This window comes from Ammospiza caudacuta, chromosome 37 (assembly GCF_027887145.1).
Source record: "Ammospiza caudacuta isolate bAmmCau1 chromosome 37, bAmmCau1.pri, whole genome shotgun sequence".
Lineage (NCBI taxonomy): Eukaryota > Metazoa > Chordata > Aves > Passeriformes > Passerellidae > Ammospiza > Ammospiza caudacuta.
In genome coordinates this window covers 788,784-816,741 of record NC_080629.1, presented here as the reverse complement: position 1 = coordinate 816,741, position 27,958 = coordinate 788,784, and the positions used below count along the sequence as shown (strand labels likewise).

General features: G+C 49.1%; 2 protein-coding genes across 2 annotated transcripts in view; both read left to right on the top strand.

The window, feature by feature from the left end:
- ATP2A1 (ATPase sarcoplasmic/endoplasmic reticulum Ca2+ transporting 1) overlaps positions 1-9,621 on the top strand; it is a 40,827-nt gene extending 31,206 nt beyond the window's left edge. The window contains exons 17-23 of the mRNA XM_058823068.1: positions 98-300; positions 1,285-1,370; positions 1,953-2,086; positions 4,502-4,619; positions 5,856-5,973; positions 7,906-7,938; positions 9,422-9,621. Of these exons, the coding sequence (XP_058679051.1) occupies positions 98-300; positions 1,285-1,370; positions 1,953-2,086; positions 4,502-4,619; positions 5,856-5,973; positions 7,906-7,910 (664 nt within the window). The 3' untranslated portion in view covers positions 7,911-7,938; positions 9,422-9,621. The remainder of the gene's footprint in view (positions 1-97; positions 301-1,284; positions 1,371-1,952; positions 2,087-4,501; positions 4,620-5,855; positions 5,974-7,905; positions 7,939-9,421) is intronic.
- Positions 9,622-11,307: 1,686 nt separating this feature from the next.
- FUS (FUS RNA binding protein) overlaps positions 11,308-27,958 on the top strand; it is a 28,525-nt gene continuing 11,874 nt past the window's right edge. The window contains exons 1-8 of the mRNA XM_058823081.1: positions 11,308-11,468; positions 14,843-14,867; positions 14,958-15,109; positions 17,142-17,280; positions 18,898-19,055; positions 21,153-21,339; positions 25,827-25,861; positions 27,326-27,358. Coding sequence (XP_058679064.1) covers positions 11,456-11,468; positions 14,843-14,867; positions 14,958-15,109; positions 17,142-17,280; positions 18,898-19,055; positions 21,153-21,339; positions 25,827-25,861; positions 27,326-27,358 — 742 coding nt within the window. The 5' untranslated portion in view covers positions 11,308-11,455. The remainder of the gene's footprint in view (positions 11,469-14,842; positions 14,868-14,957; positions 15,110-17,141; positions 17,281-18,897; positions 19,056-21,152; positions 21,340-25,826; positions 25,862-27,325; positions 27,359-27,958) is intronic.

Here is a 27,958-nt window from a genome sequence, read left to right as displayed (position 1 = left end):
GTTAACCCCTCCCAGTCCGTCCCAGTACAAACCAGTGCCCCGTTAACCCCTCCCAGTCCATCCCAGTACAAACCAGTGCCCCGTTAACCCCTCCCAGTATCTTCCTGACGGCGGCGCTGGGCCTGCCCGAGGCGCTGATCCCGGTGCAGCTGCTCTGGGTCAACCTGGTCACCGATGGGCTCCCGGCCACCGCGCTGGGCTTCAACCCCCCGGACCTGGACATCATGGACAAGCCCCCGCGCAGCCCCAAGGAGCCGCTCATCTCCGGCTGGCTCTTCTTCCGCTACCTGGCCATCGGAGGTGGGTCACGCCTGGAGGTCACACCTGGGCGGGCACCTGGGGGCAGGCGGGGTCGGCGAGGGTCGCTTGAGGGAACTTCAGAAAACGACCTGGAGACACCAAAACACCACCTGGGAACGCCACGAAAGCCACCTTGAGGCTTCCGTGGAGGAGGCTCCTTGAGGAACCACCCGGGAACTCCAAAAAAACCCTCTGGAGAATCCAAAAAAAACCACCTGGAAACCCGAAAATACCACCCCGAGATTCCAAAAAACCACCTGGAAACTCCATAAAAGGTGCTTGGAGATCCACATGGAGAAGGTTCCTTGAGGAACCTCATGAGGAACGCCTTGAGAACCTCATAGAACCACCTGGAAGCTCCAAAAAACCACCTTGAGATGCCAAAGAACCACTTGGAGAACCCAAAACACCACCTGGAAACCCCATAAGAATCACCTTGAGACTTCCACGGAGGAGGTTCCTTGAGGAACCACCTGGAAACTCCAAAAAAACCCTCTGGAGAATCCAAAAAAAACACCTGGAAACCTGAAAATACCACTTGGAGAACCCGAAAACCACCCTGAGATTCCAAAAAAACACCTTGGGACTCAAAAAAAAACACCTGGAAACCCGCATGGAGAAGGCTCCTTGAGGAACCTCATGAGGAACACCTTGAGAACCTCATGGAACCACCTGGAAACTCCAAAAAACCATCTTGAGATGCCCCAATACCACCTGGAAACTCCATAAAACCCACCTTGAGACCCACATGGAGAAGGCTCCTTGAGGAACCTCGTGAGGAACACCTTGAGAACCTCATGGAACCACCTGGAAACCACAAAAAAACCACTTGGAAACCCCAAAAAACCACCTGGAAACCCCAAAAGTCCACCTGGAGACCCCCAAGTTGTCCCCTTGGAGTCCCCCAGGTTGTCCCCAGGTTGTCCCCAGGTTGTCCCCAGGTTGTCCCCAGGTGTCCCCAACCCCCCTTTGTTGTCCCCCCAGGTTACGTCGGCGCCGCCACCGTGGGCGCGGCCGCCTGGTGGTTCCTCTTCGCCGAGGACGGACCCAACGTCAGCTACCACCAGCTGGTGAGTCCCAGGCGTCCCCAAAGTGTCCCCAAGGTGTCACCGAGATGTCCTTGAGATGTCCCTGAGGTGTCCACGATCTCTGGTGACCCCAAAATGTCCCCGAGATGTCCCCGAGATGTCTCCAAGATGTCCCCAAGCTCTGGTGACCCTGGGATGTCCCCAAGGTGTCCTCAAGGTGTCCCCAAGGTGTCCTTGAGATGTTCTCAAGGTGTCCTCAAGGTGTCCCCAAGGTGTCCCTGAGATGTCCCCAAGCTCTGGTGACCCCAGGGCGTCCCCAAAATGTCTCCAAGATGTCTCCAAATGTCTCTGAATGTCCTCAAGATGTCCCCGAGATGTCCCCAAGGTGTCCCCACCCCAAGGTGACCCTCCCCAGGTCCATTGTGGAGGTCCCACCACCACCACGGAGGTTCCTCGTGGCGTCCCCCAGCTCTCAAACGTCCCTTCCTGGATGTCCCTGAGATGTCCCCGAGGGGTCCTCGAGGTGTCCCCAGCCTGGTGGCCCCGAGGTGGACGTGGTTATGGATGTCCACCATGGATCTGAGTGGGTTTGGTGACCCCGAGGTGTCCCCGTGTCCTCTCCAGACGCACTTCATGCAGTGCTCCGAGCACAACGTGGACTTCGAGGGCCTGGACTGCGACATCTTCGAGTCGCCGGTGCCGATGACGATGGCGCTGTCGGTGCTGGTCACCATCGAGATGTGCAACGCCCTCAACAGGTGAGGACACCTTGGTCATCGTGGTCACCTTGGTCGTGGTCACCATGGTCATGGTCACCTTGGTCATCTCTGTCACTGTCATCATTGTCATGGTCATTGTCATGGTCATCATTGTCATTGTCATGGTCATTGTCATGGTCATGGTGGTCATGGTCATTGTCATGGTCATGGTGGTCACCTTGGAGATGTGCAACTCCCTCAAGAGGTGAGGACACCATGGTCATCATGGTCACCTTGGTCATGGTCATCTTGGTCATCTCTGTCACTGTCATCATTGTCATGGTCATGGTGGTCATGGTGGTCATGGTCATTGTCATGGTCGTGGTGGTCACCATGGAGATGTGCAACACCCTCAACAGGTGAGGACATCTTGGTCATGGTCACCATGGTCACCTTGGTCACCTTGGTCACCTTGGTCATCTCTGTCACTGTCATCATGGTCATTGTCGTGGTCATGGTGGTCACCATGGAGATGTGCAACTCCCTCAAGAGGTGAGGACACCTTGGTCATCGTGGTCACCTTGGTCATGGTCACCATGGTCATGGTCACCTTGGTCATCTCTGTCACTGTCATCATTGTCATGGTCATTGTCATGGTCATGGTGGTCATGGTCATTGTCATGGTCATCATGGTCATGGTCATCATTGTCATTGTCGTGGTCATGGTGGTCACCGTGGAGATGTGCAACTCCCTCAAGAGGTGAGGACACCATGGTCATCATGGTCACCTTGGTCACCATGGTCACCTCTGTCACTGTCATCATTGTCATGGTCATGGTGGTCATGGTCATCACTGTCATTGTCATGGTCATGGTGGTCATGGTCATTGTCATGGTCGTGGTGGTCACCATGGAGATGTGCAACGCCCTCAACAGGTGAGGACATCTTGGTCAACATGGTCATCATGGTCATGGTGGTCATTGTCATGGTTGTGGTCATTGTTATTGTCATGGTGGTCACCATGGAGATGTGCAACGCCCTCAACAGGTGAGGACACCATGGTCATGGTCACCATGGTCATCATGGTCATTGTCATGGTCATGGTCATCATTGTTATGGTCATCATGGTCATGGTGGTCATGGTCATGGTTGTGGTCATTGTTATTGTCATGGTGGTCACCATGGAGATGTGCAACGCCCTCAACAGGTGAGGACATCTTGGTCACCTTGGTCGTGGTCACCTTGGTCATGGTCATGGTTGTGGTTGTGCTCGTGGTCATCGTTCTTGTCATCATTGTTGTCGTGGCCATCACGGTCACGGTCATTGTGGTGATGTCCCCAATGTCCCCAATGTCCCCATGACCTCCTGATGTCCTCACGGCCACCTCGATGTCCCCAGCCCGTCCATGAACCCCAGCCCAGATCCCACCATGGGAGAACATCTGGCTGATGGTTCCTGTCCATCCCAATGTCCCCGATGTCCCCAGTGTCCCCAGTGTCCCTGATGTCCCCGATGTCCCCGATGTCCTCATGGTCACCTTGGTGTCCCCAGCCTGTCGGAGAACCAGTCGCTGGCGCGGATGCCACCATGGGAGAACATCTGGCTGATGGTTCCTGTCCATCCCAATGTCCCCGATATCCCCGATGTCCCCAATGTCCCCAGTGTCCCCAATGTCCCCAATGTCCCCGATGTCCCCGATGTCCTCACGGCCACCTCGATGTCCCCAGCCCGTCCATGAACCCCAGCCCAGATCCCACCATGGGAGAACATCTGGCTGATGGTTCTTGTCCATCCCAATGTCCCCGATGTCCCCGATGTCCCCAGTGTCCCTGATGTCCCCGATGTCCCCAATGTCCCCAATGTCCCCAATGTCCCCGTGATCTCCTGGTCACCCCAATGTCACCTCGGTGTCCCCAGCCTGTCGGAGAACCAGTCGCTGGCGCGGATGCCACCATGGGAGAACATCTGGCTGATGGTTCCTGTCCATCCCAATGTCCCTGATATCCCAATGTCCCCAATGTCCCCAGTGTCCCTGATGTCCCTGATGTCCCCGATGTCCTCATGGTCACCTCGATGTCCCCAGCCTGTTGGAGAACCAGTCGCTGGCGCGGATCCCACCATGGGAGAACATCTGGCTGATGGTTCTTGTCCATCCCAATGTCCCCAATGTCCCCAGTGTCCCCAATGTCCCCGATGTCCCCGATGTCCCCAATGTCCCCAATGTCCCCAATGTCCCCGATGTCCCCGTGATCTCCTGGTCACCCCAATGTCACCTCGGTGTCCCCAGCCTGTCGGAGAACCAGTCGCTGGCGCGGATGCCACCATGGGAGAACATCTGGCTGATGGTTCCTGTCCATCCCAATGTCCCCAATGTCCCCGATGTCCCCAATGTCCCCAATGTCCCCGATGTCCCCGATGTCCCCGATGTCCCCAATGTCCTCATGGTCACCTCGATGTCACCTCGATGTCCCCAGCCTGTCGGAGAACCAGTCGCTGGCGCGGATGCCGCCGTGGGTGAACATCTGGCTGATGGGCTCCATCTGCCTCTCCATGTCCCTGCACTTCGTCATCCTCTACATCGACCCCCTGCCCGTAAGGGGACACCGCGGGGACACCGCGGCTGCTGGCCTGGGGGGCGGTGGCCTTGGGGACATTGGGCTGGTGGCCATCAAGGTGGTGGCCTTGGGGACATCGGGGTGGTGGCCATCAAGGTGGTGGCCTTGGGGACATTGGGGTGGTGGTCATTGGGGTGGTGGCCATCAAGGTGGTGGTGGCCTTGGGGACATCGGGGTGGTGGCCATCAAGGTGGTGGCCTTGGGGACATTGGGGTGGTGGTCATCGGGGTGGTGGCCATCAAGGTGGTGGCCTTGGGGACATTGGGGTGGTGGCCATCAAGGTGGTGGCCTTGGGGACATCGGGGTGGTGGTCATTGGGGTGGTGGCCATCAAGGTGGTGGCCTTGGGGACATTGGGGTGGTGGCCATCAAGGTGGTGGCGGCCTTGGGGACATCGGGGTGGTGGCCATCAAGGTGGTGGCCATCAAGGTGGTGGCCTTGGGGACATCGGGGTGGTGGTCATTCGGGTGGTGGCCATCAAGGTGGTGGTGGCCTTGGGGACATTGGGGTGGTGGCCATCAAGGTGGTGGCCTTGGGGACATTGGGGTGGTGGTCATTGGGGTGGTGGCCTTGGGGACATCGGGGTGGTGGCCATCAAGGTGGTGGCCTTGGGGACATTGGGGTGGTGGCCATCAAGGTGGTGGCCTTGGGGACATTGGGGTGGTGGTCATTGGGGTGGTGGCCATCAAGGTGGTGGTGGCCTTGGGGACATCGGGGTGGTGGCCATCAAGGTGGTGGCCTTGGGGACATTGGTGTGGTGGCCATCAAGGTGGTGGCCATCAAGGTGGTGGCCTTGGGGACATCGGGGTGGTGGCCATCAAGGTGGTGGCCTTGGGGACCTTGGGGTGGTGGTCATTGGTGGTCGTTGGGTTGATGGTCATGGGGTTGGTGGCCATCAAGCTGGTGGTCATCAAGGTGGTGGCCGTTGGGGTTGGTGGCCTTGGGGACGTTGGGGTGGTGGTCATAGGGTCATCAAGGTGGTGGCCGTTGGGTTGGTGGTCGTTGGGTGGTGGCCGTCAAACTGGTGGTCATCACGTTGATGGCCCCGAGGACGTCACGTTGATGTCCACCAACATGGCAACCGTTGACCTTGAGCGACCACTGGGTTTGGTGACCACGGGTGGACTCTGCTGACCGCGGGCGGGTTCTGCTGACCGCCGTGGTCACCCTGGTGGCCCGCGAGGAGGTCCGAGCCGTGTCCCCGGTGTCCCCAGATGATCTTCAAGCTGACGCCGCTGACGCTGACCCACTGGCTGATGGTCATCAAGATCTCCTTCCCGGTCATCCTGCTGGACGAGGCGCTCAAGTTCATCGCCAGGAACTACCTGGAGGGTGAGGAGATGGCCCCGTCCCACCGCCGTGTCCCCGTGTCCCCTCCCGACCCTCTGTGGTCGCCTCCGTGGTGGCCAGGTGGCCTTGGTCATCTCCAGCATCTCCTGGTCACCTTCATGGTCACCTTCACGGTCATCTCCGTGGTTCATGGTCACCTCCATGGTCACCTCTGTGGTGGCCAGGTGGCCTTGGTCATCTCCAGCATCTCCTGGTCACCTTCATGGTCACCTTCACGGTCATCTCCGTGGTTCATGGTCACCTCCATGGTCACCTTGTGGTCACTTTCACGGTCACCTCCCCGTCCCCTTGACCATCTCCTGGTCGCCTCCATGGTCACCTTATGGTTCATGGTCACCTCCATGGTGTCCTGGTGACCTTGGTCATCTGCAACATCTCCTGGTCACCTTTATGGTCATCTCCCTGTCTCCTTGACCATCTCCTGGTCACCTCCATGGTCACCTCCATGGTCCATGGTCACCTCCATCCCCTCTCTGTCCCCTTGACCATCTCATGGTCACTCCATGGTCACTCCATGGTCACTCCATGGTCCCTCCATGGTCACTCCATGGTCATTCCCTGGTCACTCCATGGTCATTCCCTGGTCACTCCATGGTCACTCCATGGTCACTCCCTGTCCCTCCCTGGTCACTCCATGGTCACTCCATGGTCACTCCATGGTCATTCCCTGGTCACTCCATGGTCACTCCATGGTCACTCCATGGTCCCTCCATGGTCACTCCCTGTCCCTCCATGGTCACTCCATGGTCCCTCCATGGTCACTCCATGGTCACTCCATGGTCACTCCATGGTCACTCCATGGTCCCTCCATGGTCACTCCCTGTCCCTCCATGGTCACTCCATGGTCCCTCCATGGTCACTCCATGGTCACTCCATGGTCACTCCATGGTCCCTCCATGGTCACTCCCTGTCACTCCATGGTCCCTCCATGGTCCCTCCATGGTCACTCCATGGTCACTCCATGGTCCCTCTATGGTCACTCCATGGTCACTCCATGGTCCCTCCATGGTCACTCCATGGTCCCTCCATGGTCACTCCATGGTCACTCCCTGTCACTCCATGGTCCCTCCATGGTCACTCCCTGTCACTCCATGGTCACTCCATGGTCCCTCCATGGTCACTCCATGGTCACTCCATGGTCCCTCCATGGTCCTTCCATGGTCACTCCATGGTCATTCCCTGGTCACTCCATGGTCACTCCATGGTCACTCCATGGTCCCTCTATGGTCACTCCATGGTCACTCCATGGTCACTCCATGGTCCCTCCATGGTCACTCCATGGTCACTCCATGGTCACTCCATGGTCACTCCATGGTCACTCCCTGTCCCTCCATGGTCACTCCATGGTCCTTCCATGGTCACGTCCATGGTCACCTCCATGGTCACCTCCCTGTCCCCTTGACCATGTCCAAGTGACCATGACAGTCCTCATGTCCCCTTGACCATCTCATGGTCACCTCCATGGTCACCTCCATCCCCTCTCTGTCCCCTTGACCATCTCATGGTCCCTCCATGGTCACTCCCTGGTCCCTCCATGGTCCCTCCATGGTCCTTCCATGGTCCTTCCATGGTCACTCCATGGTCACTCCCTGTCCCTCCATGGTCACTCCATGGTCCCTCCATGGTCACTCCATGGTCACTCCATGGTCCCTCCATGGTCACTCCATGGTCACTCCATGGTCCCTCCCTGTCCCCTTGACCATGTCCAAGTGACCATGACAGTCCTCATGTCCCCTTGACCATCTCATGGTCACCTCCATGGTCACCTCCATCCCCTCTCTGTCCCCTTGACCATCTCATGGTCACTCCATGGTCACTCCATGGTCACTCCATGGTCCCTCCCTGTCCCCTCAGTGTCCCCTGTGTGTCCCCGTGTGTCCCCTCCCCCTCTCATCTCCATCTTCTCGTCCCCAGCGTGACCCGGCCGGGGCCCGGCACCGCCCACAGGTACGGGGAGACCTCGGTGTCACCATTGTCACCTGTGTGTCACCTGTGTGTCACCTCAGTGTCACCATTGTCACCTCAATGTCAGCATTGTCACCTCAGTGTCACCATTGTCACCTGTGTGTCACCATTGTCACCTGTGTGTCACCATTGTCACCTGTGTGTCACCTGTGTGTCACCATTGTCACCTCAGTGTCACCTCAATGTCAGCATTGTCACCTCAGTGTCACCATTGTCACCTGTGTGTCACCATTGTCACCTGTGTGTCACCTGTGTGTCACCATTGTCACCTCAGTGTCACCTCAGTGTCACCATTGTCACCTGTGTGTCACCTGTGTGTCACCTGTGTGTCACCATTGTCACCTGTGTGTCACCTCGGTGTCAGCATTGTCACCTCAGTGTCACCTCGGTGTCACCATCGTCACCTCAGTGTCACCTCAATGTCAGCATTGTCACCACTGTCACCATTGTCACCTGTGTGTCACCATTGTCACCTGTGTGTCACCTGTGTGTCACCATTGTCACCTCAGTGTCACCTGTGTGTCACCTGTGTGTCACCATTGTCATTGTCACCATTGTCACCACTGTCACCTCCATGCCACCATTGTCATTGTCACCTGTGTCACCATTGCCACCTCAGTGTCACCTGTGTGTCATTGTCACCATTGTCACCATCGTCACCTGTGTGTCACCATTGTCACCATTGCCACCATTGCCACCATTGTCACCTCAGTGTCACCATTGTCACCATCGTCACCTGTGTGTCACCATCGTCATTGTCCCCATTGCCACCTGTGCCACCTCATTGTCACCTGTGTGCCACCTGCGTCACCTCACTGTCGTTCTCACCTGTGTGCCACCTCATTGTCACCTCGGTGTCGCCATTGTCGCCTCATTGTCACCTCGGTGCCATCTCGGTGCCACCACTGCCACCCCAGGTTCTCCATGGCCACCTCTGTCACCGGCGCGTCCCCGCGCTGTCCCCTTCTATGACGTCATTGTCCCCTCCCTGTCACCCCCCCCGCTATGACGTCACCGCCACCCACGTGACGTCACCGTCCCCTCCCGGTGACGTCATCATTGCACCCCTGCCATTGCCGCCTCATTGTCCATTCCCTATGACGTCACCGTCACCTCCCTATGACGTCACTGCCCCCCCCCTCGCTGTGACGTCATTGTCCCCTCCTTATTGTCCCCTCCACGTGACGTCACCGTCCCGTCCCTGTGACGTCACAACCCCTCCACATGATGTGATTGTTTCCTCATTGTCGCTGTCCCCTCCCTATGACGTCACCGTCCCTCCCTGTGACGTCACTGTCCCCCCCCCCCCTAACACCCGGTGGGGGGGGGGGAGGGGCGGGAGGGGGGGGGCGTGGCCACCTCAACCCCCCTCCCTCCGTGACGTCACCATTATGACGTCACCCCTATGACGTCACCCTACCCCCTCTGATGACGTCATTTTTCTCCCCTCCCCCCCCTCTCACAGTGGACGAGCCCGCCCGGAAGCGCCGGAAGTGACGATTTTGGGGACCCCGCCCCCATTTCAGGAGGGGGCGTGGCCAACACCTGCCCCTCCCCCACCTCCGCCCCTCCCCCCACCCTCCCCCGTCCCCCCAAACCCCTCCCAAAATGCAAAGAGGGGGCGTGGCCAAAACTGGCCCCTCCCCCACACAAAGAACCCCCAAATTCAGGGAGGGGGCGTGGCCAATTTCGGCCCCTCCCCCACCCCAAGCCCCGCCCCCCGGGAGGTGTTTTGGGGCCGCCCCCTGCAGTGGGGCCCCCCCAAACCCCTCCCCCCAAAATTTGGAAAAGGGGCGTGGCCTCAGCTGGCCCCTCCCCAATTCCCCACAGGCCCCTCCCCCCTTTATTTCCCCTCCCCCACCCCCCAATTTTTTGGGATTTTGGGGTGACCCCGCCCCCAAATATCGAGGAGGGGCGTGGCCAATCTGGCTCCTCCCTCCTCTCCCAAGCCCCGCCCCCTCCCCAAGCCCCGCCCCTCCCCCACCCCCCGCGTCGCTTATTTATTGCCAATAAAGGGAATCTGCCCCTCCCCCACCCCGAAATTTGGGGCGTTTTTGGTCTTTTTTGGGGGCGGGGGAGGGGGGGCGAAAGGAGCTAATTGGGGGAGGGGCTAATTAGGGTGGGGCGGTGTTAATTACGAGGGGGAGGGCCCAATTAGGGCGGGGCAGTGTTAATTAGGATGCGAAGGGGATAATTGGGGTGGGAGGGGCTAATTGGGGTGGGGGGGCTAATTAGGGAGGGGCTAATTAGGGAGAAAGGAGGGGATAATTGGGGTGGGGGGGCTAATTAGAGTGGAGGAGGGGCTAATTACGGTGGGGGCGGAGCTAATTAGGGCGGGGGGCTCACTGGGAGGAGAGAGGGGTTAATTGGGGTGGGGGGGTTAATGAGGGAGGGGCTAATTAGGGAGAAAGGAGGGGATAATTGGGGTGGGGGGTGCTAATTAGAGCGGGAGGAGGGGCTAATTAAAGCGGGGGCGGAGCTAATTAGGGAGGGGGGAGGCGTTAATTAGGATGGGAAGGGGATAATTGGAGCTGGAGGGGCTTAATGGGGGTGGGGGAGGGGTTAATTAGGGCGGGGCGGAGCTAATGGGAGGGGCCTAATTGGGGAGGGGGGAGGGGCTATGGGCTCCCGTGGTGCTCAGGGGGGGTTCCGGATGCTTCTGTGGGGTTTCTGTCGGGTCCCAGATGGTTCCAGAAGGTTCCAGAAGGTTCCATGGGGCTCTAGAGGGTTCCGTAGGGTCTTGGCGGGCTCTAGAAGGTTCTAGAGCGTTCCATTGGCTTTCCATGGAGCTATATAGGGCCCTGGAGCGTTCTAGAGGGTTCTGCGGGGTTCCGCGGGATCTCCAAAGGGTCCCAGAGGGCTTTCATGGGGTTCTGCAGGTCTCTAGAAGGTTCTACAGGCTCCTGTAGGGTTTTTATGTGGTCCCGGAGCATTCTAGAGGGTTTCTATAGGGTTCTATGGAGTCTTTAAAGGGTCCCAGAGGGCTTTCATGGGGTTCTGGCGGTCTCTAGAAGGTTCTACAGGGTTTCTACAGGCTCCCGTAGGGTTTTTATATGGTCCCGGAGCATTCTAGAGGGTTTCCATAGGGTTCTATGGAGTCTTTAAAGGGTACCAGAGGATGCCGCAGGGTGTCCGTGTGGTTTCAGAGGGTTCCAGGGGGTTCTCTAGGGTTCCTTAGGGTTTCTGGAATGTTCCAGAGGGGCCTGCAGGGTCTCCATGGCGTTCCCACAGCGCTCCCGCCGCTCTCCGCCAGGGGGCGCCCCGGCGCTGCGCTAAGCCCCGCCCATTTCCCCGCCCACCCCCCGCTCGGTCCCCGCCCCCTTTTCCCGCCAGGACCGTACCATCCCGCGAGGCCGCGGAGGGGGGGAGCTCCCCGAGCTGCCCTCCCCTCTCGCGGGTTGGTGGGAGGCGCCGGCCGAGGCTATAAAAGGGCTGGCGGGCGCGCGCGGCGCGCAGTGCGGGCGCCACGTGGAGCGGACGCGGAACGCCCGGCACCGCCATGGCCTCCAACGGTACCGGCGCCGTGGGGACCCCACAGCTCCCTCTTTCCCCGGGCAGGGACCCCCAAGCACCGGGGAGGGACCCCCAGACCCCTCCTTGCCCCGGGGGCGGGTGGGGGCTGCAGCGCTCGGCGCGGTTTGGGAGCACCGGGGGGGGAAACCTGAGGGGGTTCCGGCGGCCGCCGCGCTTAATACGGCCTTGGTTGTGTTGTTTTTAATTAATGCTCTTTGTAATGGGCGTTTTGTCGTTAATTGGTGTAGTTAAGGCGTTGTTTCATTGTGGGTTTTTCGCCGTCAGCGCTGCTCTGGGGTTGTGTGTGATTTGCGCGCTGTGTGTGGGATTTGATGCTGTCCCGTTTCCGCCGCGCCTCAGTTCTCTGTTTTAAATTCTTAATTAATTTTCCTTTTAGTATTTCTCCTCATTACACTTATATCACTTATATTTTAAACCCAAACCTGCAAATTTCGGGCGCTCTTTTGGGTTATTTTTGCTGCTAAAACCATCGCGGGTGGGGCGGGGGCCGAACAAAGCGCCGCGCCCGGATGCTCCTCGCCGGCAGCGGGGAGGAAAATTAAGCCCACAACCACCAACTTTAACACAATGACTTGAATTTTTGGTGCAATTCCCAGGAATTTGTTTGGATTTTGGGGGAGTTTTGGGATGTTTTAGGGGGTCCGGGACCCGCTTTTTCCCCCGCCCGCCATTTTGTGGTTTTGCCTCTGCGCCACCGCCGCCATTTTGTGCGCGCGGCGCGTGCGCGGCGCCGCTGCCGCAGTGACACATCCGGGTTCTTCCGTTCAATCAAATCCGATCAAATCAAGTCTAATTAAATCAAATTTAATCAAGTTAAGCAGGTACATCCAAATTTAAACTCTAAAATTTAGGCTTTGGCCGTAAAAAATCCCCCCGCGGTTTCTTCCAGGCGAGACGGGAACTTGCCGCCGTGTGAGGGGGAGGATTCAGTTCCGCACTATCCAGTGCGAATTTCTGAGGGAGAATTAAAAGTATTTTAATGAGATATAAAGTTTTATAAGTAAATTTGTGTTTTATTGTGCTGTTTATATCATTTTTGGGGGGATATTTTGATTTTAAATTTAGTTTTTTACATCCTCCAAGTATTCCCCCCGCGGGCACGCCTTTTGTTAGGCGAAGCCTGAAGGGAGTTGAGAGTTTCCCTTATACTTGAACAACGAAATATTTAAATTTCAAAGTTTTCCTTTTAATTTGATGTATAAATTATTTAATGCCTTCATTTTGTGAGGTTTTGGAGGCTTTTTGCCGTTAGAGCCATGTGCTTTCACGCCCCCTTTTGTTATGTGGTGCTTGAGGGGTATTTAAACTCTTTCTTGCTCTTTTCCTGTGGAAATAAATAAATTAACTTTATTATTGCTTTTTGTGACACACAAACAATTAAATTCGAGCTCTGAGTGCTTTTAAAGGGGGATATTTGCTGTAAAAACCGGAATTTTAGACCCTTTTCGTTGTACTGAGCCTGAGGGGGCTTTAAGGCTTCGTGTCCTTTTTCACACCTAAATAAGAAAATTCATCTTTACTTTCCCTTTTTTTACAATTAAAAATAACAAAATTTGCAGTGATGTGGGGGAAGTAAAGATAAATCTTCTTTTTGGGCGGGAAATTTCACTCTAGCCGGGGTTCGCTCCTTTTGGGTGGATGAAACACCCAATTTTTTCTTTATTTTATGCTGAAATTTCGTTATTTCTGCCCGAAAATAAAAATTACTTCTAATCATCTAATTAAATTGATAATAAAAAAAAATCTTAATACATTGGGGAAAATCTGTTTTTATATATTATTTATTGAATTGTTGTTCGTCTGGAAATAAAATAGTATTATGACTATTAGCGTATTATTTAAGTAATTCTTTTGATTTATTTTTTTTTGGAGTAATTAGCCCAAATTTTTAACCATTTTCTCCCTAGATTTAATAAATGAGGGGAAATTGATTTATTTTAAGTAATTTCTCATTAATTAACCCCAACTTTTAACTCCTTTCTTGCTGTGTTTAATAAATATAGGAATATATATTCATTTTAAACAAATTTTCTTAATTAACCCCAATTTTTAAACCCCCTTTTCCCAGGATAATGAACTATGGCAATTTTAATTATTTTAGGCAATTTCTGATTCATTAACCCCGATTTTTAACCCTTTCCTCCCTCGATTTAATGAATTAATGAAAATATAATTATTTTGGGTACTTTCTGCTTGAATAACCGCAATTTTTAAGAGCTTCCTGTCCAGGTTTAATAAATGTGGAAAAATAAATTTATTTTAGGTGATTTCTGATTGATTAACCCTGATTTTTGACCCTTTCCTCCCCTGATTTAATAAATTAGGAAAGTGCATTTACTTAAAGCGTTTTTTGCTTGATTAATTTGAATTTTTAACCCTTTCCTCCCCAGACGTAGTAATTTCAGAAAATTGATTTATTTGATGCGATTTTTACTTGATTAATCTCAGTTTTTAACACTTTCTTCCCTCAGATTTAACAGATTAGGAAATACCAATTTATTTTAAGCAATTTCTCATTAATTAACCCCCGTTTTTAGTCCTTCCCTCCCCAAATATAATAATTTCAGAAATTTGATTTATTTCATGCGACTTTTGCTTGATTATCCTCAACTTTGAACCCTTTCCTTCCCGGACGTAATAATTTCAGAAATTTGATTTATTTTAAGCAATTTTTGCTTGATTACCCTCGACTTTGAACCCTTCCCTCCCCGGGGCGTAATAATTTCAAAAAATTGATTTATTTGATGCGATTTTTGCTCGATTAACCCGAATTTTTAACCCTTCTCTCCCCAGATGTAATAATTTCAAAAAATTGATTTATTTGACGCGATTTTTGCTCGATTAACCCGAATTTTTAACCCTTCCCTCCCCAGATGTAATAATTTCAGAAAATTGATTTATTTTACGCCAGTTTTGCTCGATTAACCCGAATTTTTAACCCTTCTCTCCCCAGATGTAATAATTTCAAAAAATTGATTTATTTGACGCGATTTTTGCTCGATTAACCCGAATTTTTAACCCTTCTCTCCCCAGATGTAATAATTTCAAAAAATTGATTTATTTGACGCGATTTTTGCTCGATTAACCCGAATTTTTAACCCTTCCCTCCCCAGATGTAATAATTTCAGAAAATTGATTTATTTGACGCGATTTTTGCTCGATTAACCCGAATTTTTAACCCTTCCCTCCCCAGATGTAATAATTTCAGAAAATTGATTTATTTGACGCGATTTTTGCTCGATTAACCCGAATTTTTAACCCTTCCCTCTCCAGATGTAATAATTTCAGAAATTGATCTATTTTACGCGATTTTTGCTCGATTAACCCGAATTTTTAACCCTTCCCTCCCCAGATTACAGCCAGACGGCGACCCAAAGGTACGGCCCCCATCCCAAACCCTTCCCCACCCCCGCAATTCCCCATTTTGTTGGAATTTCTCCCGAATTTTGTTTTTTTTCTCTCCTCAGCTACGGCGCCTACCCCGCGCCCCCCGGGCAGAGCTACGGGCAGGGCGGGGGGCAGAGCTACGGGCAGCAGAGCTACGGCGGCTACGGGCAGGGCTCCGACTCGGGCTACGGCCAGCAGGGCTACAGCTCCTCCTACGGCCAGAGCCAGAGCGGTGAGTGACAATAAAAATATCAAAAATATAAAATTATTCACAAAATTCCCAAAATCCCCATTGTTCTACTCCATTGGACCCAAACCTGAGGCCAAAACTGCCCCAGGGACACGGGGTATGGACAGGGGGGGTTCAGCTCCTCCTATGGACAGAGCCAGAGCGGTGAGTGAGGGGAAAATGTAAAAAATGTAAAATAATGCACAAAAATCCCCGGGTTTGTATCACGTTGTGTTCAAACTGACACGGGGCATGGACAGGGGGGGTTCAGCTCCTCCTACGGCCAGAGCCAGAGCGGTGAGTGAGGGGAAAATGTAAAAAACGTAAAATAATGCACAAAAATTCCCGTCCTTGTATCCCGTTGGACCCAAAATTGGTGCTTTCGTACCTTAAATCGGCAATTTTGGACCCAAAATTGACCCCAAAACTTCCTGGGCAGAGCCAGAATGGTGAGTGAGCCCAGAAATCCCAAAAAATTCCAAAAAAACCCAAAAATTTCCCAAAATCCCCATCCTTGCATCCCATTGGACCCAAAATCAGCACCTTTGGACCCAAAACTGATCCCAGAACTGCCTGTGCAGAGCCAGAGCAGCCAGTGAGCTCAGAAATCCCAAAAATTCCCAAAAAAGTCCCCAAAATATTCCCAAAAAATCCCCCAAAAATTCCCAAAAAATTCCTCAAAAATTCCCAAAAAATCCCCCCAAAATTCCCCAAAAAGTCCCCAAAATATTCCCAAAAAATCCCTCACAAATTCCCAAAAAAGTCCCTTAAATATTCCCAAAAAATCCCCACAAATTCCCAAAAAAGTCCCCAAAATATTCCCAAAAAATCCCCCAAAAATTCCCAAAAAATTCCTCAAAAATTCCCAAAAAATCCCCCCAAAATTCCCCAAAAAGTCCCCAAAATATTCCCAAAAAATCCCCCAAAAATTCCCCAAAAAGTCCCCAAAATATTCCCAAAAAATCCCCCACAAATTCCCCAATAATTCCCCAAAAATTCCACAAAAATTCCACAAAAAATCCCCAAAATTTCCCAAAAATCCCCAAAAATTCCCCAATCCCCATCCTTGCGTCCCATTGGAGCCAAAATCGGCGCCTTTGGACCCAAACCTGAGCTCCAGTCGCTCCTGAAAGCCCCAAAATTGACCCCAAATCCACCCGGTTTTCCCTCCACTTCTGCTCTATTTGAAGTTTATCATTAATTACTATTAATTAGCTGTTAATTGCTTCCCAATTTCCCTGCCTTTTCCCCCAAATTCCTCAATTCCCTGTGATTTTTTCCCTCAGCTTCCTGTGGTTTTATCCCCACGTTTTTTTCCCCATTTTCCCTGCCCTTCTTCTCCATTTGAAGTTTATTATTAATTACTAATAATTAACTATTAATTGCTTCCCAATTTCCCTGGCTTTTCCCCAAATTCCTCAATTCCCTGTGATTTTTTCCTTCAGCTTCCTGTGGTTTTTCTCCACGTTTTTTTCCCCATTTTCCCTCCTATTCTCCTCCATTTGAAGTTTATCATTAATTGCTATTAATTAGCTGTTAATTGCTTCCCAATTTCCCTGCCTTTTCCCCCAAATTTTTCAATTCCCTGTGATTTTTTTCCTCAGCTTCCTGTGGTTTTTTCCCCATTTTCTCCATGTTTTTATCCCCGTTTTCCCTCCTATTCTCTTCCATTATAAGTTTATCATTAATTACTATTAATTGATGGTTAATTGCTTCCCAATTTGCCTGGCTTTTCCCCCAAATTCCTCAATTCCCTGTGATTTCTTCCCTCAGCTTCCTGTGGTTTTTCCCTGTTTTCCCTCCCCTTCCCTTGCTTCCCCTCCATTTGAAGTTTGTCATTAATTACTATTAATTAACTGTTAATTGCTTCCCAATTTCCCTGGCTTTTCCCCCAAATTCCTCAATTCCCTGTGATTTCTTCCCTCAGCTTCCTGTGGTTTTTCCCCGTGTTTTTTTCCCCCGTTTTCCCTCCATTTCCCCTATTTTCCCATAATTAATTAGTAATTAGCGCTAATTAGCCGTTAATTACCCGCAGGTTACTCAGCGCCGGCGGCTCCTCCCTCGTACGGCTCCGGCGGCTTCGGCTCCGGGCAGAGCTCCCAGGGCAGCTACGGCCAAAGCTCCTCCTACCCCGGCTACTCCCAGCCCCCCGCGGCCGCCTCCGCCTCGGGAAGGTGATTAATTAGTTAATTAATTGTTAATTAGGGTTAATTGTTAGTTATTGTTTAGTGAAATCCCAACTTGGGAACCCCAAACCCGCCCCGGTCACTGCAGTGACCCCAAATCTGTTCTTACTCTGGGTACTCCCAGCCCCTGCGGCTGCCTCCGCCTCGGGAAGGTGATTAATTAATTAATTAGTGTTAATTAGTGTTAATTGTTCAGTGAAATCCCAATTTGGGAACCCCAAACCCGCCCCGGTCACTGCAGTGACCCCAGAGCCCCCCTGTGGCCGCCTGGGCCGCTGGCCGGCGATTATTAACTCATTAATTGGTAATTATTAATGAGTTATTAAAAAATTAATAATTTTTGTCCAGGAGTTTTTTGGGTGAATTCCAGCTGGGTTTTGGTCAAATTCTGGGTGGGTTTTGGGTGATTTTTGGGTGTTCTTTAGGTGAATTCTGGGTGGTTTTGGGTGAATTTCTGGGTGTTTTTGGGTGAATTCTGGGTGTTTTGGGTGAATTTCAGGTGTTATTTGGGTGAATTTCAGGTGTTTTTTGGGTGAATTTCAGGTGTTTTTGGGTGAATTCTGGGTGTTTTTTTGGGTGAATTCTGGGTGTTTTTTTGGGTGAATTCTGGGTGTTTTTTGGGTGTTTTTTTTGGGTGAATTTCCGGGTGGTTCTTGGGTGAATTTCTGGGTGTTTTTGGGTGAATTCTGGGTGTTTTGGGTGAATTTCTGGGTGTTTTTGGGTGAATTTTTGGGTGTTTTTGGGCGAATTTTTGGGTGCTTTTTGGGTGAATTTCAGGTGGTTTTGGGTGAATTTCTGGTGGTTTTGGGTGAATTCTGGGTGTTTTTGGGTGAATTTCTGGGTGTTTTTGGGTGAATTCTGGGTGTTTTTTGGGTGAATTTCGGGTGTTTTTGGGTGAATTTCTGGGTGTTTTTGGGTGAATTTTTGGGTGTTTTTGGGTGAATTCCGGGTGTGTTTGGGTGAATTTCTGGGTGTTTTTGGGTGAATTTCTGTGGTTTTTGGGTGAATTTCAGGTGTTTTTGGGTGAATTCTGGGTCTTTTTGGGTGAATTTCTGGGTGTTTTTGGGTGAATTCTGGGTGTTTTTGGGTGAATTTCTGTGTGTTTTTTTGGGTGAATTCTGGGTGTTTTTTGGGTGTTTTTTTGGGTGAATTTCTGTGTGGTTTTGGGTGAGTTTCTGTGGTTTTTGGGTGAATTTCAGGTGTTTTTTGGGTGAATTCCAGGTGTTTTTTTGGGTGAATTCCAGGTGGTTTTGGGGTGATTTTTATGTGGTTTTTGCTCACATTCTGGGTGTTTTTTTGCTCAAATCCTGTTTATTTTTTTGGGTGAATTTCTGGTTATTTTCAGGGTAAATTCCAGCTGGTTTTGGGTGAAATTCTGGTCATTTTTTTGAGTGAATTCCACTTTCATTTGGCTTAAACTCTGCCATTTTGGGCGTCAAATTTCAGCCGTTTTGTGGGTGAAATTCCCGGTGTTTTTCAGCCAAAACCCAGCTCTGTTTCCATAATTTCCACCTGTTTCTTACACAAATCCATATTTTTCTCCCCAAACCCCGTTTTTAAACCAAAATTGCCGTTTTTAACCAAAATTCTGCTTTTTCCCCCCAGTTACGGCAGCGGCTCCGGCAGCTCCAGCTACGGCCAAGCCCCGAGCGGGGGCTACAGCCAGAGCCAGGGCGGGGGCTACAGCCAGCAGAGCTACGGCCAACAGTCGTCCTACAACGCCCCCAGCTACAGCCAGCAGGGCCAGTACAGCTCTGGGGGCTGTGAGTGGAATTCCAAAAAAAATTTGGGACTTTTGGGCTGAAATTTGGGGATTTTGGGCAAAATCGGGGCTCAAATCGGCTGAAATTTGGGGATTTTGGGGGGATTTTGGGTGGAACAGTCGTCCTACAACGCCCCCAGCTACAGCCAGCAGGGCCAGTACAGCTCTGGGGGATGTGAGTGACATTCCTGAAAAAATTTGGGAATTTTGGGCTGAAATTTGGGGATTTTGGGCAAAATCGGGGCTGAAATTGGCTGAAATTGGGGATTTTGGGGGGATTTTGGGTGGAACAGTCGTCCTACAACGCCCCCAGCTACAGCCAGCAGGGCCAGTACAGCTCTGGGGGATGTGAGTGGAATTCCAAAAAAAATTTGGGAATTTTAGGCTGAAATTTGGGGATTTTGGGCAAAATCGGGGCTGAAATCGGCTGAAATTTGGGGATTTTGGGGGGATTTTGGGTGGAACAGTCGTCCTACGACCCCCCCAGCTACAGCCAGCACGGCCAGTACAGCTCTGGGGGCTGTGAGTGGAATTCCTGAAAAAATTTGGGAATTTTGGGCTGAAATTTGGGGATTTTGGGCAAAATCGGGGCTGAAATCGGCTGAAATTTGGGGGATTTTGGGGGGATTTGGGGTGGAATTGAGGGATTTGGGGTGGGAACAGTCGTGCTACAACGCCCCCAGCTACAGCCAGCAGGGCCAGTACAGCTCTGGGGGCTGTGAGTGACGTTCCTGAAAAAATTTGGGAATTTTGGGTTGAAATTTGGGGATTTTGGGCAAAATCGGGAGCGTTTTGTGTGAAATGGGGACTAAAATCAGCTCAAATTTGGGGAATTTGGGGTGGAATTGAGGGATTTGGGGTGGGAACAGTCGTTCTACAACCCCACCCGAATCACATCTGGGATGTGAGTGGAATTCCAAAAAAAATTTGGGAATTTTGGGCTGAAATTTGGGGATTTTGTGCAGAATCGGGGCTGAAATTGGGGAATTTTGGGGGGATTTGAGTGACATTTTCCCCCAAATTTCACCCAGTTTTCTCTGATTTTCCCGCCAGATTTCTCCAGATTTTCCCCCAGATTTTCCTGGATTTTTTCCCTGATTTTTCCCCAAATTTCCACTGATTTTCCCCCCAATTTTCTCCTCATTTTTCCCCTGATTTTTCCCCAAAATTCCCAATTTTTCCTGATTTTCTCCAATCCCCGTGTTCTCTCTCAATTCCAGCCAACAGCTCCGGGCAGGACGGGGAATTTGGGGCAGAACCCCCTGGATTTGGGGCCACGTTTGGCTCCAAAAATGCCCAATTTTTCCCAAAATTCCAATTTTTTAAAAATTTTCCCTAATTTTTCCATTTTCTCCTCATTTCCAGCCAACAGCTCCGGGCAGGACGAGCGTTTGGGGCAGATTTGGGGTTGGTTTGGGGCAGAATCTGCCCGGATTTGGGGCCGCGTTTGGGCCTGAAAGTGCCAATTTTTTCCCGATTTTCCCCCAAATTCCTATTTTTTTTGGAACTTTCCCTAATTTTTCTTTTTTCTCCCATTTTTAGCCAACAGCTCTGGGCAGGACGGGGGCTCGCTGAGCTCGGGGGGTACCAGGACCCTCCTGGGGCAGATTTGGGGCAGAACCCCCTGGATTTGGGGCCACATTTGGCTCCAAAAATGCCCAATTTTTCCCAAAATTCCCATTTTTTTTGAGTTTTCCCTAATTTTTCCATTTTCTCCTCATTTCCAGCCAACAGCTCTGGGCAGGACTGGGGCTCGCTGAGCTCGGGGGGTACCAGGACCCTGCTGGGGCTGATTTGGGGCAGAATCTGCTCAGATTTGGGGCCACGTTTGGGTCCAAAACTTTGCGATTTTTGCCGAAATTCCCATTTTTTCCCAATTTTCCCTAATTTTTCCCTTTTCTCCCATTTCCAGCCAACAGCTCTGGGCAGGACTGGGGCTCGCTGAGCTCGGGGGGTACCAGGACCCTGCTGGGGCTGATTTGGGGCAGAATCCCCCTGGATTTGGGGCCACGTTTGGGTCCGAAACCTCGCGATTTTTGCCGAAATTCCCGTTTTTTTCCCAATTTTCCCTAATTTTTCCCTTTTTTCCCCTTTGCAGCCAACAGCTACGGGCAGGACGGGGGCTCGCTGAGCTCGGGGGGGTACCAGGACCCCCCCGGGGGGGGCGGTTACGGCTCCCAGGCCCCCCCCGAGCGCAGCCGCGGCCGCGGCGCCTTCGGCTCCAACCGCGGCGGCTTCGAGCGCGGGAACCGCGGCAACCGCGGCGGCCGGGGAGGCTCCGTGGGGTGAGTGAGCCCGGGGGGCGGCAGGGCAACCAAAAGGGCAGGGATTCAGCCCAAAATGGCAGGGATCCAGCCCAAAATGGGCAGGGATTCAGCCCAAAATGGCAGGGATCCAACCCAAAATGGGCAGGGATTCAGCCCAAAATGGGCAGGGATTCAGCCCAAAATGGGCAGGGATCCAGCCCAAAATGGGCAGGGATCCAGCCCAAAATGGGCAGGGATTCAGCCCAAAATGGGCAGGGATCCAGCCCAAAATGGGCAGGGATTCAGCCCAAAATGGCAGGGATTCAGCCCAAAATGGCAGGGATCCAACCCAAAATGGGCAGGGATCCAACCCAAAATGGCAGGGATCCAGCCCAAAATGGGCAGGGATTCAGCCCAAAATGGCAGGGATTCAAACCAGAACAGGCAGGAATTCAACCCAAAACAGCAGGAATTCAGCCCAAAATGGGCAGGGATTCAGCCCAGAACAGGCAGGAATTCAGCCCAAAATGAGGGCAGGAATTCAGCCCGAAATGGGCAGGGATTCAGCCCAAAACTGCAGGAATGCAACCCAAAACGGGCAGGGATTCAGGCCAGAACAGGCAGGAGTTCAGCCCAGAACGGGCAGGAATTCAACCCAAAAATGGGGGCAGGGATTCAGCCCAAAATGGGCAGGGATTCAGCCCAAAATGGCAAGGATTCAGCCCAGAACGGGCAGGGATTCAAACCAGAACAGGCAGGAATTCAACCCAAAACAGCAGGAATTCAGCCCAAAATGGGCAGGGATTCAGCCCAAAACAGCAGGAATTCAGCCCAAAACGGGCAGGAATTCAGCCCAGAACAGGCAGGAGTTCAACCCAAAAATGGGGGCAGGAATTCAGCCCAAAATGGCAGGGATTCAGGCCAGAACAGGCAGGAATTCAGCCCAAAATGAGGGCAGGAATTCAGCCCGAAATGGGCAGGGATTCAGCCCAAAATGGGCAGGAATTCAGCCCAGAACAGGCAGGAGTTCAGCCCAGAACGGGCAGGAATTCAACCCAAAAATGGGGGCAGGAATTCAGCCCAAAAGGGCAGGAATTCAACCCGAAATGGGCGGGAATTCAACCCAGAACAGCAGGAATTCAACCCAAAAATGGGGGCAGGAGTTCAACCCAAAATGGGCAGGAATTCAACCCAGAACAGCAGGAATTCAACCCAAAAATGGGGGTGGGAGGGGGAAGAAGTGGAGGAGAAATGGGGAGAAAGTGGGGGAAAAATTGGGAAAAAATGGGGAAAAAATGGGAGAGAAATGGAGAAGAAATGGGGAGAAAATGGGAAAAAATGGAGGAGAAATGGGGAAAAATGGGAGAGAAATGGAGAAGAAATGGGGAAAAATTGGGAAAAATGTGGAATTTGGGGTAAAAATGAAGGAAAAAACGTTAAAGGAAAAAGTGCAAAGTGGAGGAAAATCTGGGAAAAACCCTGAAGGGAAAAGGTGGAATTTGGAAAGAAAAATGTGATAAAAAGGTGGAATTAAGGGAAAAAAAAAAAAAAGGAAAAAACAGGGAAATTAGTAAAAGGGAAATGGGGGAATTTAGGGGAAAAAAAGGGCGAAAAAAAGGTGAAATATGGAAAAAACAACTGGTGTGTTTTGAGGTCACTGCAGAGAAAAATGGTGCAAAAATGGTGCAAAAAGTGGATTTAGAGGGAAAATCCACTGGATTTGAAAGGTTTGGGGTCCCTGGAGAGGAAATTTTGGTGTCCCGGTGCTTGGAAATGGTGAAAAATGGTGAAAAAAGCAAAAAAAAAAGGGTAAAAACACAAAAAAAAGGTGGAAAATAGCAAATAAGAAAGAGAAGAAATGGTTCAAAGCGATGAAAAAGAATTGGAAAACTGCTTGAAAGTGGTAAAAAATAAAGAAATACGGTGAAAAAGGAGGGAAAAGATGGTAAAAACATTGGTGTTGAGTGGTTAAAAATAGCAAAAAATGGTTAAAAATGGTGAAAAGGACAAAAAGGAATGGTAAATATACAAAAAAAGGGGAAAATGCTAAAAAAAGGTGGAAAAAATGGTAAAAATTGAGGAAAAAAATGGTAAAAAATTGAGGAAAAAATGGTAAATGGCAGAAAAGGAAAAACCCAAGAAAAATTCAAAAAAGGGGGAAAAGAAATGCAAAAAAAAAAGGGAAAAAAAATGGAAGAAATGGAAAAAAAAATAGGTTGGAAAATGAGAAAATTTGGGTTAAAATGCTGAAAAATGTGGCAAAAGTTAAAAATGAAATAAAAAGGAAGAAGTGGTTTGAAAATGTGAGAAAAGGGGGAAAATGGCAAAGGGTAAAAGTGGAAAAAAAGGTAAAAATTGTTTAAGAAATGGAAGACAAAGGGAAAAATGGTTGGAAAATAAGGAAAAATAGGGGGGAAATGGGTTAAAGTGAAATGGTTGAAGTTTAAAAATGGAAAGAAAGAGGGACAATGGTAAAAAAGGCAAGAAAAAAGGTAAAAAAGAGTTGAAAATTTAGAAAAAAAGCTGGAAAATTGGTTAAAAATTAAAAAACAAAAAGAAAAAAAGGGGAAATAGCAAAGGGGGAAAATGGTTTGGAAAATTGATAGAAGGAAAAATGGTAAATAAAAAGAGAAAAATGCTTCCAAAAATGCACAGAAAAATGTGTTAAGAAATGCAGAAAAAAACCCCAAAAAAAGGGTAAAAAGTGGTTAGAAAAATGCAAAAAAAAAAAAAAAGACGCAAAAATTGGTTAAAAACGAAATAAAAAAGGGGAAACTTGTGAAAAAAGGGTGAAGCAATGGTGAAAAAATGCAAAAAAAGGGCTTTTAAAAATGGTGGAAAACGCAAAAACTACGGGGAAAATTGCTTTGAAAAGTGAGAAAAAGAGTTAAAATGTGGTTTAAAAAGTGGAAAAAATGGCAAAAGAAGTTGAGTTTGTGGGGTGTTTTTGGCCCGGTTTTTGGGTGAGAAAAGGAATTTTTGGGTGCGTCCAGGTGAGTATTTTGGGGCTGTTTGGGGGGATTTTGTTGTTCCAAACGTGTTTTACCAACTCTGCCTTTTGTGTGCTGCAGGTGTGAAAAAAAAGCAGCGAAAACTCAAAATCCGCCGCTGTTTTGGGTTCAAAAAAGGCAGAAAAGGGCAAAAAAAAAAAAAAAAAAAAAAAAAGGAAAAAAAACACAAAAAAAAAGGCAAAAAAAAAAAAAAAAGAAAAAAAAACACAAAAAAAAAGGCAAAAAAATAAAAAAAAAGGAAAAAAAAAGGCAAAAAAATCCAATTTGGAGTCGCTGCAAAAGGCTCAGGAGGAGGGGGAGATCCAGGAGGGGGGAAAATGGGAAAAAATCCGAGTTTTTGGGGATTTTTGGTTTTCCCCCAATTTTGGGCTCAATCCCAACCCTGCTGCGGCCAGGAGGAAAAAACGTCGGCGGCGAGGAAAAAACTGCAAAAAAAAAATGCGAAGAAACCCAAAAAAAAAAAAGCCCAAAAATTTGCCAAAAGGTGCTCGAAATAAGCTGAAAATTGCGTCGGAAAAGGGCCAAAAAAGTGCAAAAATTGCCCAAAAATTGCTGGAGAAAAAGACCAAAAAGTGGCCAAGAAATGTCACAAAAACACCAAAAATGTACCCAAAAATTGGCCTGAAAAAGGCCCAAAAAATGCTTAAAAAAGCAAAAAAAAAGCCCAAAAATTGACTAAAAAATGGCCCAAAAAAGGCCAAAACTTGCCCAAAAGAGCAAAATAAAAGTCCCCAGAATGCCCCTGAAAAAGCTCAAAAAATGCAAAAAAAAGGCCAAAAAATACCCAAAAATTGCCTTAAAAAAGGTCAAAAATTGCCCAAAAAAGACACCCAGAAATTGCCATTAAAAAGCTCAAAAAATGCCAAAAAAGGCAAAAGAAAAGCTCAAAAAATGCCACAAAAAAACAAAAATCTGAAAGAATGGCTGAAAAAAATCTTCAAAAATTGCTGAAAAACTGCCAAAAAACCTCAGAAATTGCCCCAAAATTGCCCAAAAAATGCCAAAAATTGACCATTAAATGTCCCAGAAATACCCAAACAATGTCCTGTAAAAAAGCTCCAGAACTGTCCTAAAAAGCCAAAAAAATAGCTGAAAACTGCCCAAAAAAATGCCTGAAAATTGCCAGTAAAATGTTCAAAATTTGCACAAAAACGCCCAGAAATTGCACAAAAATTGCCCAAAGAGTGCCAAAAAAATTTTCAAAAAAAGCCCAAAAAATACCAAAAACTGTCCCAGAAAAGCTGAAAAATTCTCTGCAAAAAATTAAAAAAAAAAAAAAAAAAAAAGCAAAGAAAAGCTCCAAAATTGGCCAAAACAATGCCCAAAATGGCTCCAAAAAAGCTCCAAAATTGGCCAAAAAAATGCCCAAAATGGCTCCAAAAAAGCTCCAAAATTGCCGAAAAAAAAGCCCCAAAATGGAGATTTTTGTCCCGGTGTTGTTGATTTTTTTCCACGTCCCCGGTTTTGAGGCAGGGCTTCCAAAATTCCTGATTATCTTCTAATTTATCTCCTCAGCGGTGGTGAGCGTGGTGGCTTCAATAAATTCGGTGGTAAGTCCCAAAATTCGAGGTTTCGACCCCAAAAAAAAGGCAGAAAAGTTCACAAATGGATTTTCCCCCCATTTTTCCTGGGTGGGGGAAAACCCCCCCAAAAAATGGAATTTAGGTGATGGAAATGATCCAAAAATTGCGGTTTTGTGGTGAAAATGGTGGAAAAATGAGGTGAAAAATGGTGAATTTTCAAGGGTGGGATTGGGGCAAAAAAAGGTGATTTTTGGTCAAAATGATGCATGTGTGGAAAAAATGGTGGTTTGGTGGTTTTGGGGGAAAAACCCCAAATTTCAGGAGGGTTTTTGGGGGAAAACCCCAAATTTCAGGAGGTTTTTTGGAGGAAAAACCCCAAATTTCAGGAGGTTTTTTGGGGGAAAAACCCCCAATTTCAGGAGGGTTTTTGGGGAAAAAAACCCAAATTTCAGGAGGTTTTTGGGGGAAAACCCCAAATTTCAGGAGGTTTTTGGGGGGAAAACCCCCAATTTCAGGAGGGTTTTTGGGGAAAAAACCCCAATTTCAGGAGGTTTTTGGGGGAAAAAACCCCAATTTCAGGAGGTTTTTTGGGGGAAAAAACCCCAAATTTCAGGAGGTTTTTGGGGGAAAAAACCCCAAATTTCAGGAGGTTTTTGCGGAAAAACCCAAAATTTCAGGAGGTTTTTGGTGGAAGCGCCGGTGACCTTAAAGGTTTTTTTTTGGTGGAAAAAAAAAATTAATATTAAATAAAAAAGGTGGAAATTGCCCCAAAATCGGGGTGAGGTTGGAGCTGCAGTGGACCCAAAACCAAAGGGAAAAAAAAAAAGTGAATTTTTGGTGGTGAAAAAGTGGAAAAAATGAGGGGGAAATGGAGAAAAATGAGGGGAAAATAAGTGGAAAATGAAGGGGGAATAGAGGGAGAAACGGAGACAAACAAGGGGAAAAAATGAGGAAAAAATGGAGAAAATGAGGGAAAAAAATGGGGCAAAAATAAGGGAAAAAAAAGGAAATATGATGGAAAAAAATCAGAGTGAAATTAAGTAAAATTGAGAGGAAAATGGAGGAAAAAAAGTGGAAAAAAGTGAGGGGAAAATGAAGAAACACAAAGGAAAATATCGGAAAAGTAGGAAAAGAATTGAGGAACATGAGGAAAACTGGAGTGAAAAAAGGGAAAACGCAGAAAAAAAGCAAAAAATTTTCCAGAAGGAAAAACGGAGCGAAAATGGGGAGAAAAGAACAAAAATGGAGAAAAAGAAGAAAAAAGGAGAAACCGGAGCCTTTTTGGGGAGAAGGTTCCAGAATTTGAATTTCAGGTGGAAAAAGGAAAATTTCGGTGCCAAATTTGGGGATTTTGCCCCCAAAATGGGGCCTGGGAGGGGCGGAAGGGGGCGGGGCCAAGGGAAAGGGGGGCGGGGTTTGGGTTGGCCACGCCCCCTGAAGCCCTCCTAATTTGCATAATTTGTTTTTCTTTTTCATGTGTGGCCCCAAAAGGACCCCGGGACCAGGGGCCCAGACATGACCCAGGTAATTGGTTAATTAGGGGTAATTAATGGGAAAGAATGGCTGGTGTTGAAGTAATTAGCGTGGTAATTAACGGGGTTTATTGGGCGTTGATAAATGCTGATTGTGGGGGGGATAGGGGTAATTAACGGCAGTTAATTAGCGATCATAAATAAGGGATTGGGTTGGGATTCATGTTGATTAATCAAAATGAAGAGATGCATTAGTGGTAATTAACAGGCTGAGTAAAAGATTCGGTTGGGAATAATTGATTGGATAATTAGAGGTAATTAGGAGGAATAAAGTGGGTAATTGGTGGTGGGAATAATTGATTGGATAATTAGAGGTAATTAGGATGAATAAAGTGGGTAATTGGTGGTGGGGTTAGTTAGTGGGGTAATTATTGGGATTTGTTTCGGAGTTAATTAGTAATAATGAAGAGAAATAAGGGTTCGGGTTGGAATTAATTGAGTTAAAGGGATTAATTAGTGTTAATTAATAAGGTGCGTACAAGGGGCCTTTGGGGCCTTTTTAAACTTGAGGACAGAGGTAACGATGGTTAATTAGCAGTGATTAACAGTAATTAACGCGCGTTAGTATTAGTTAATTAATGATCTCTAGGGG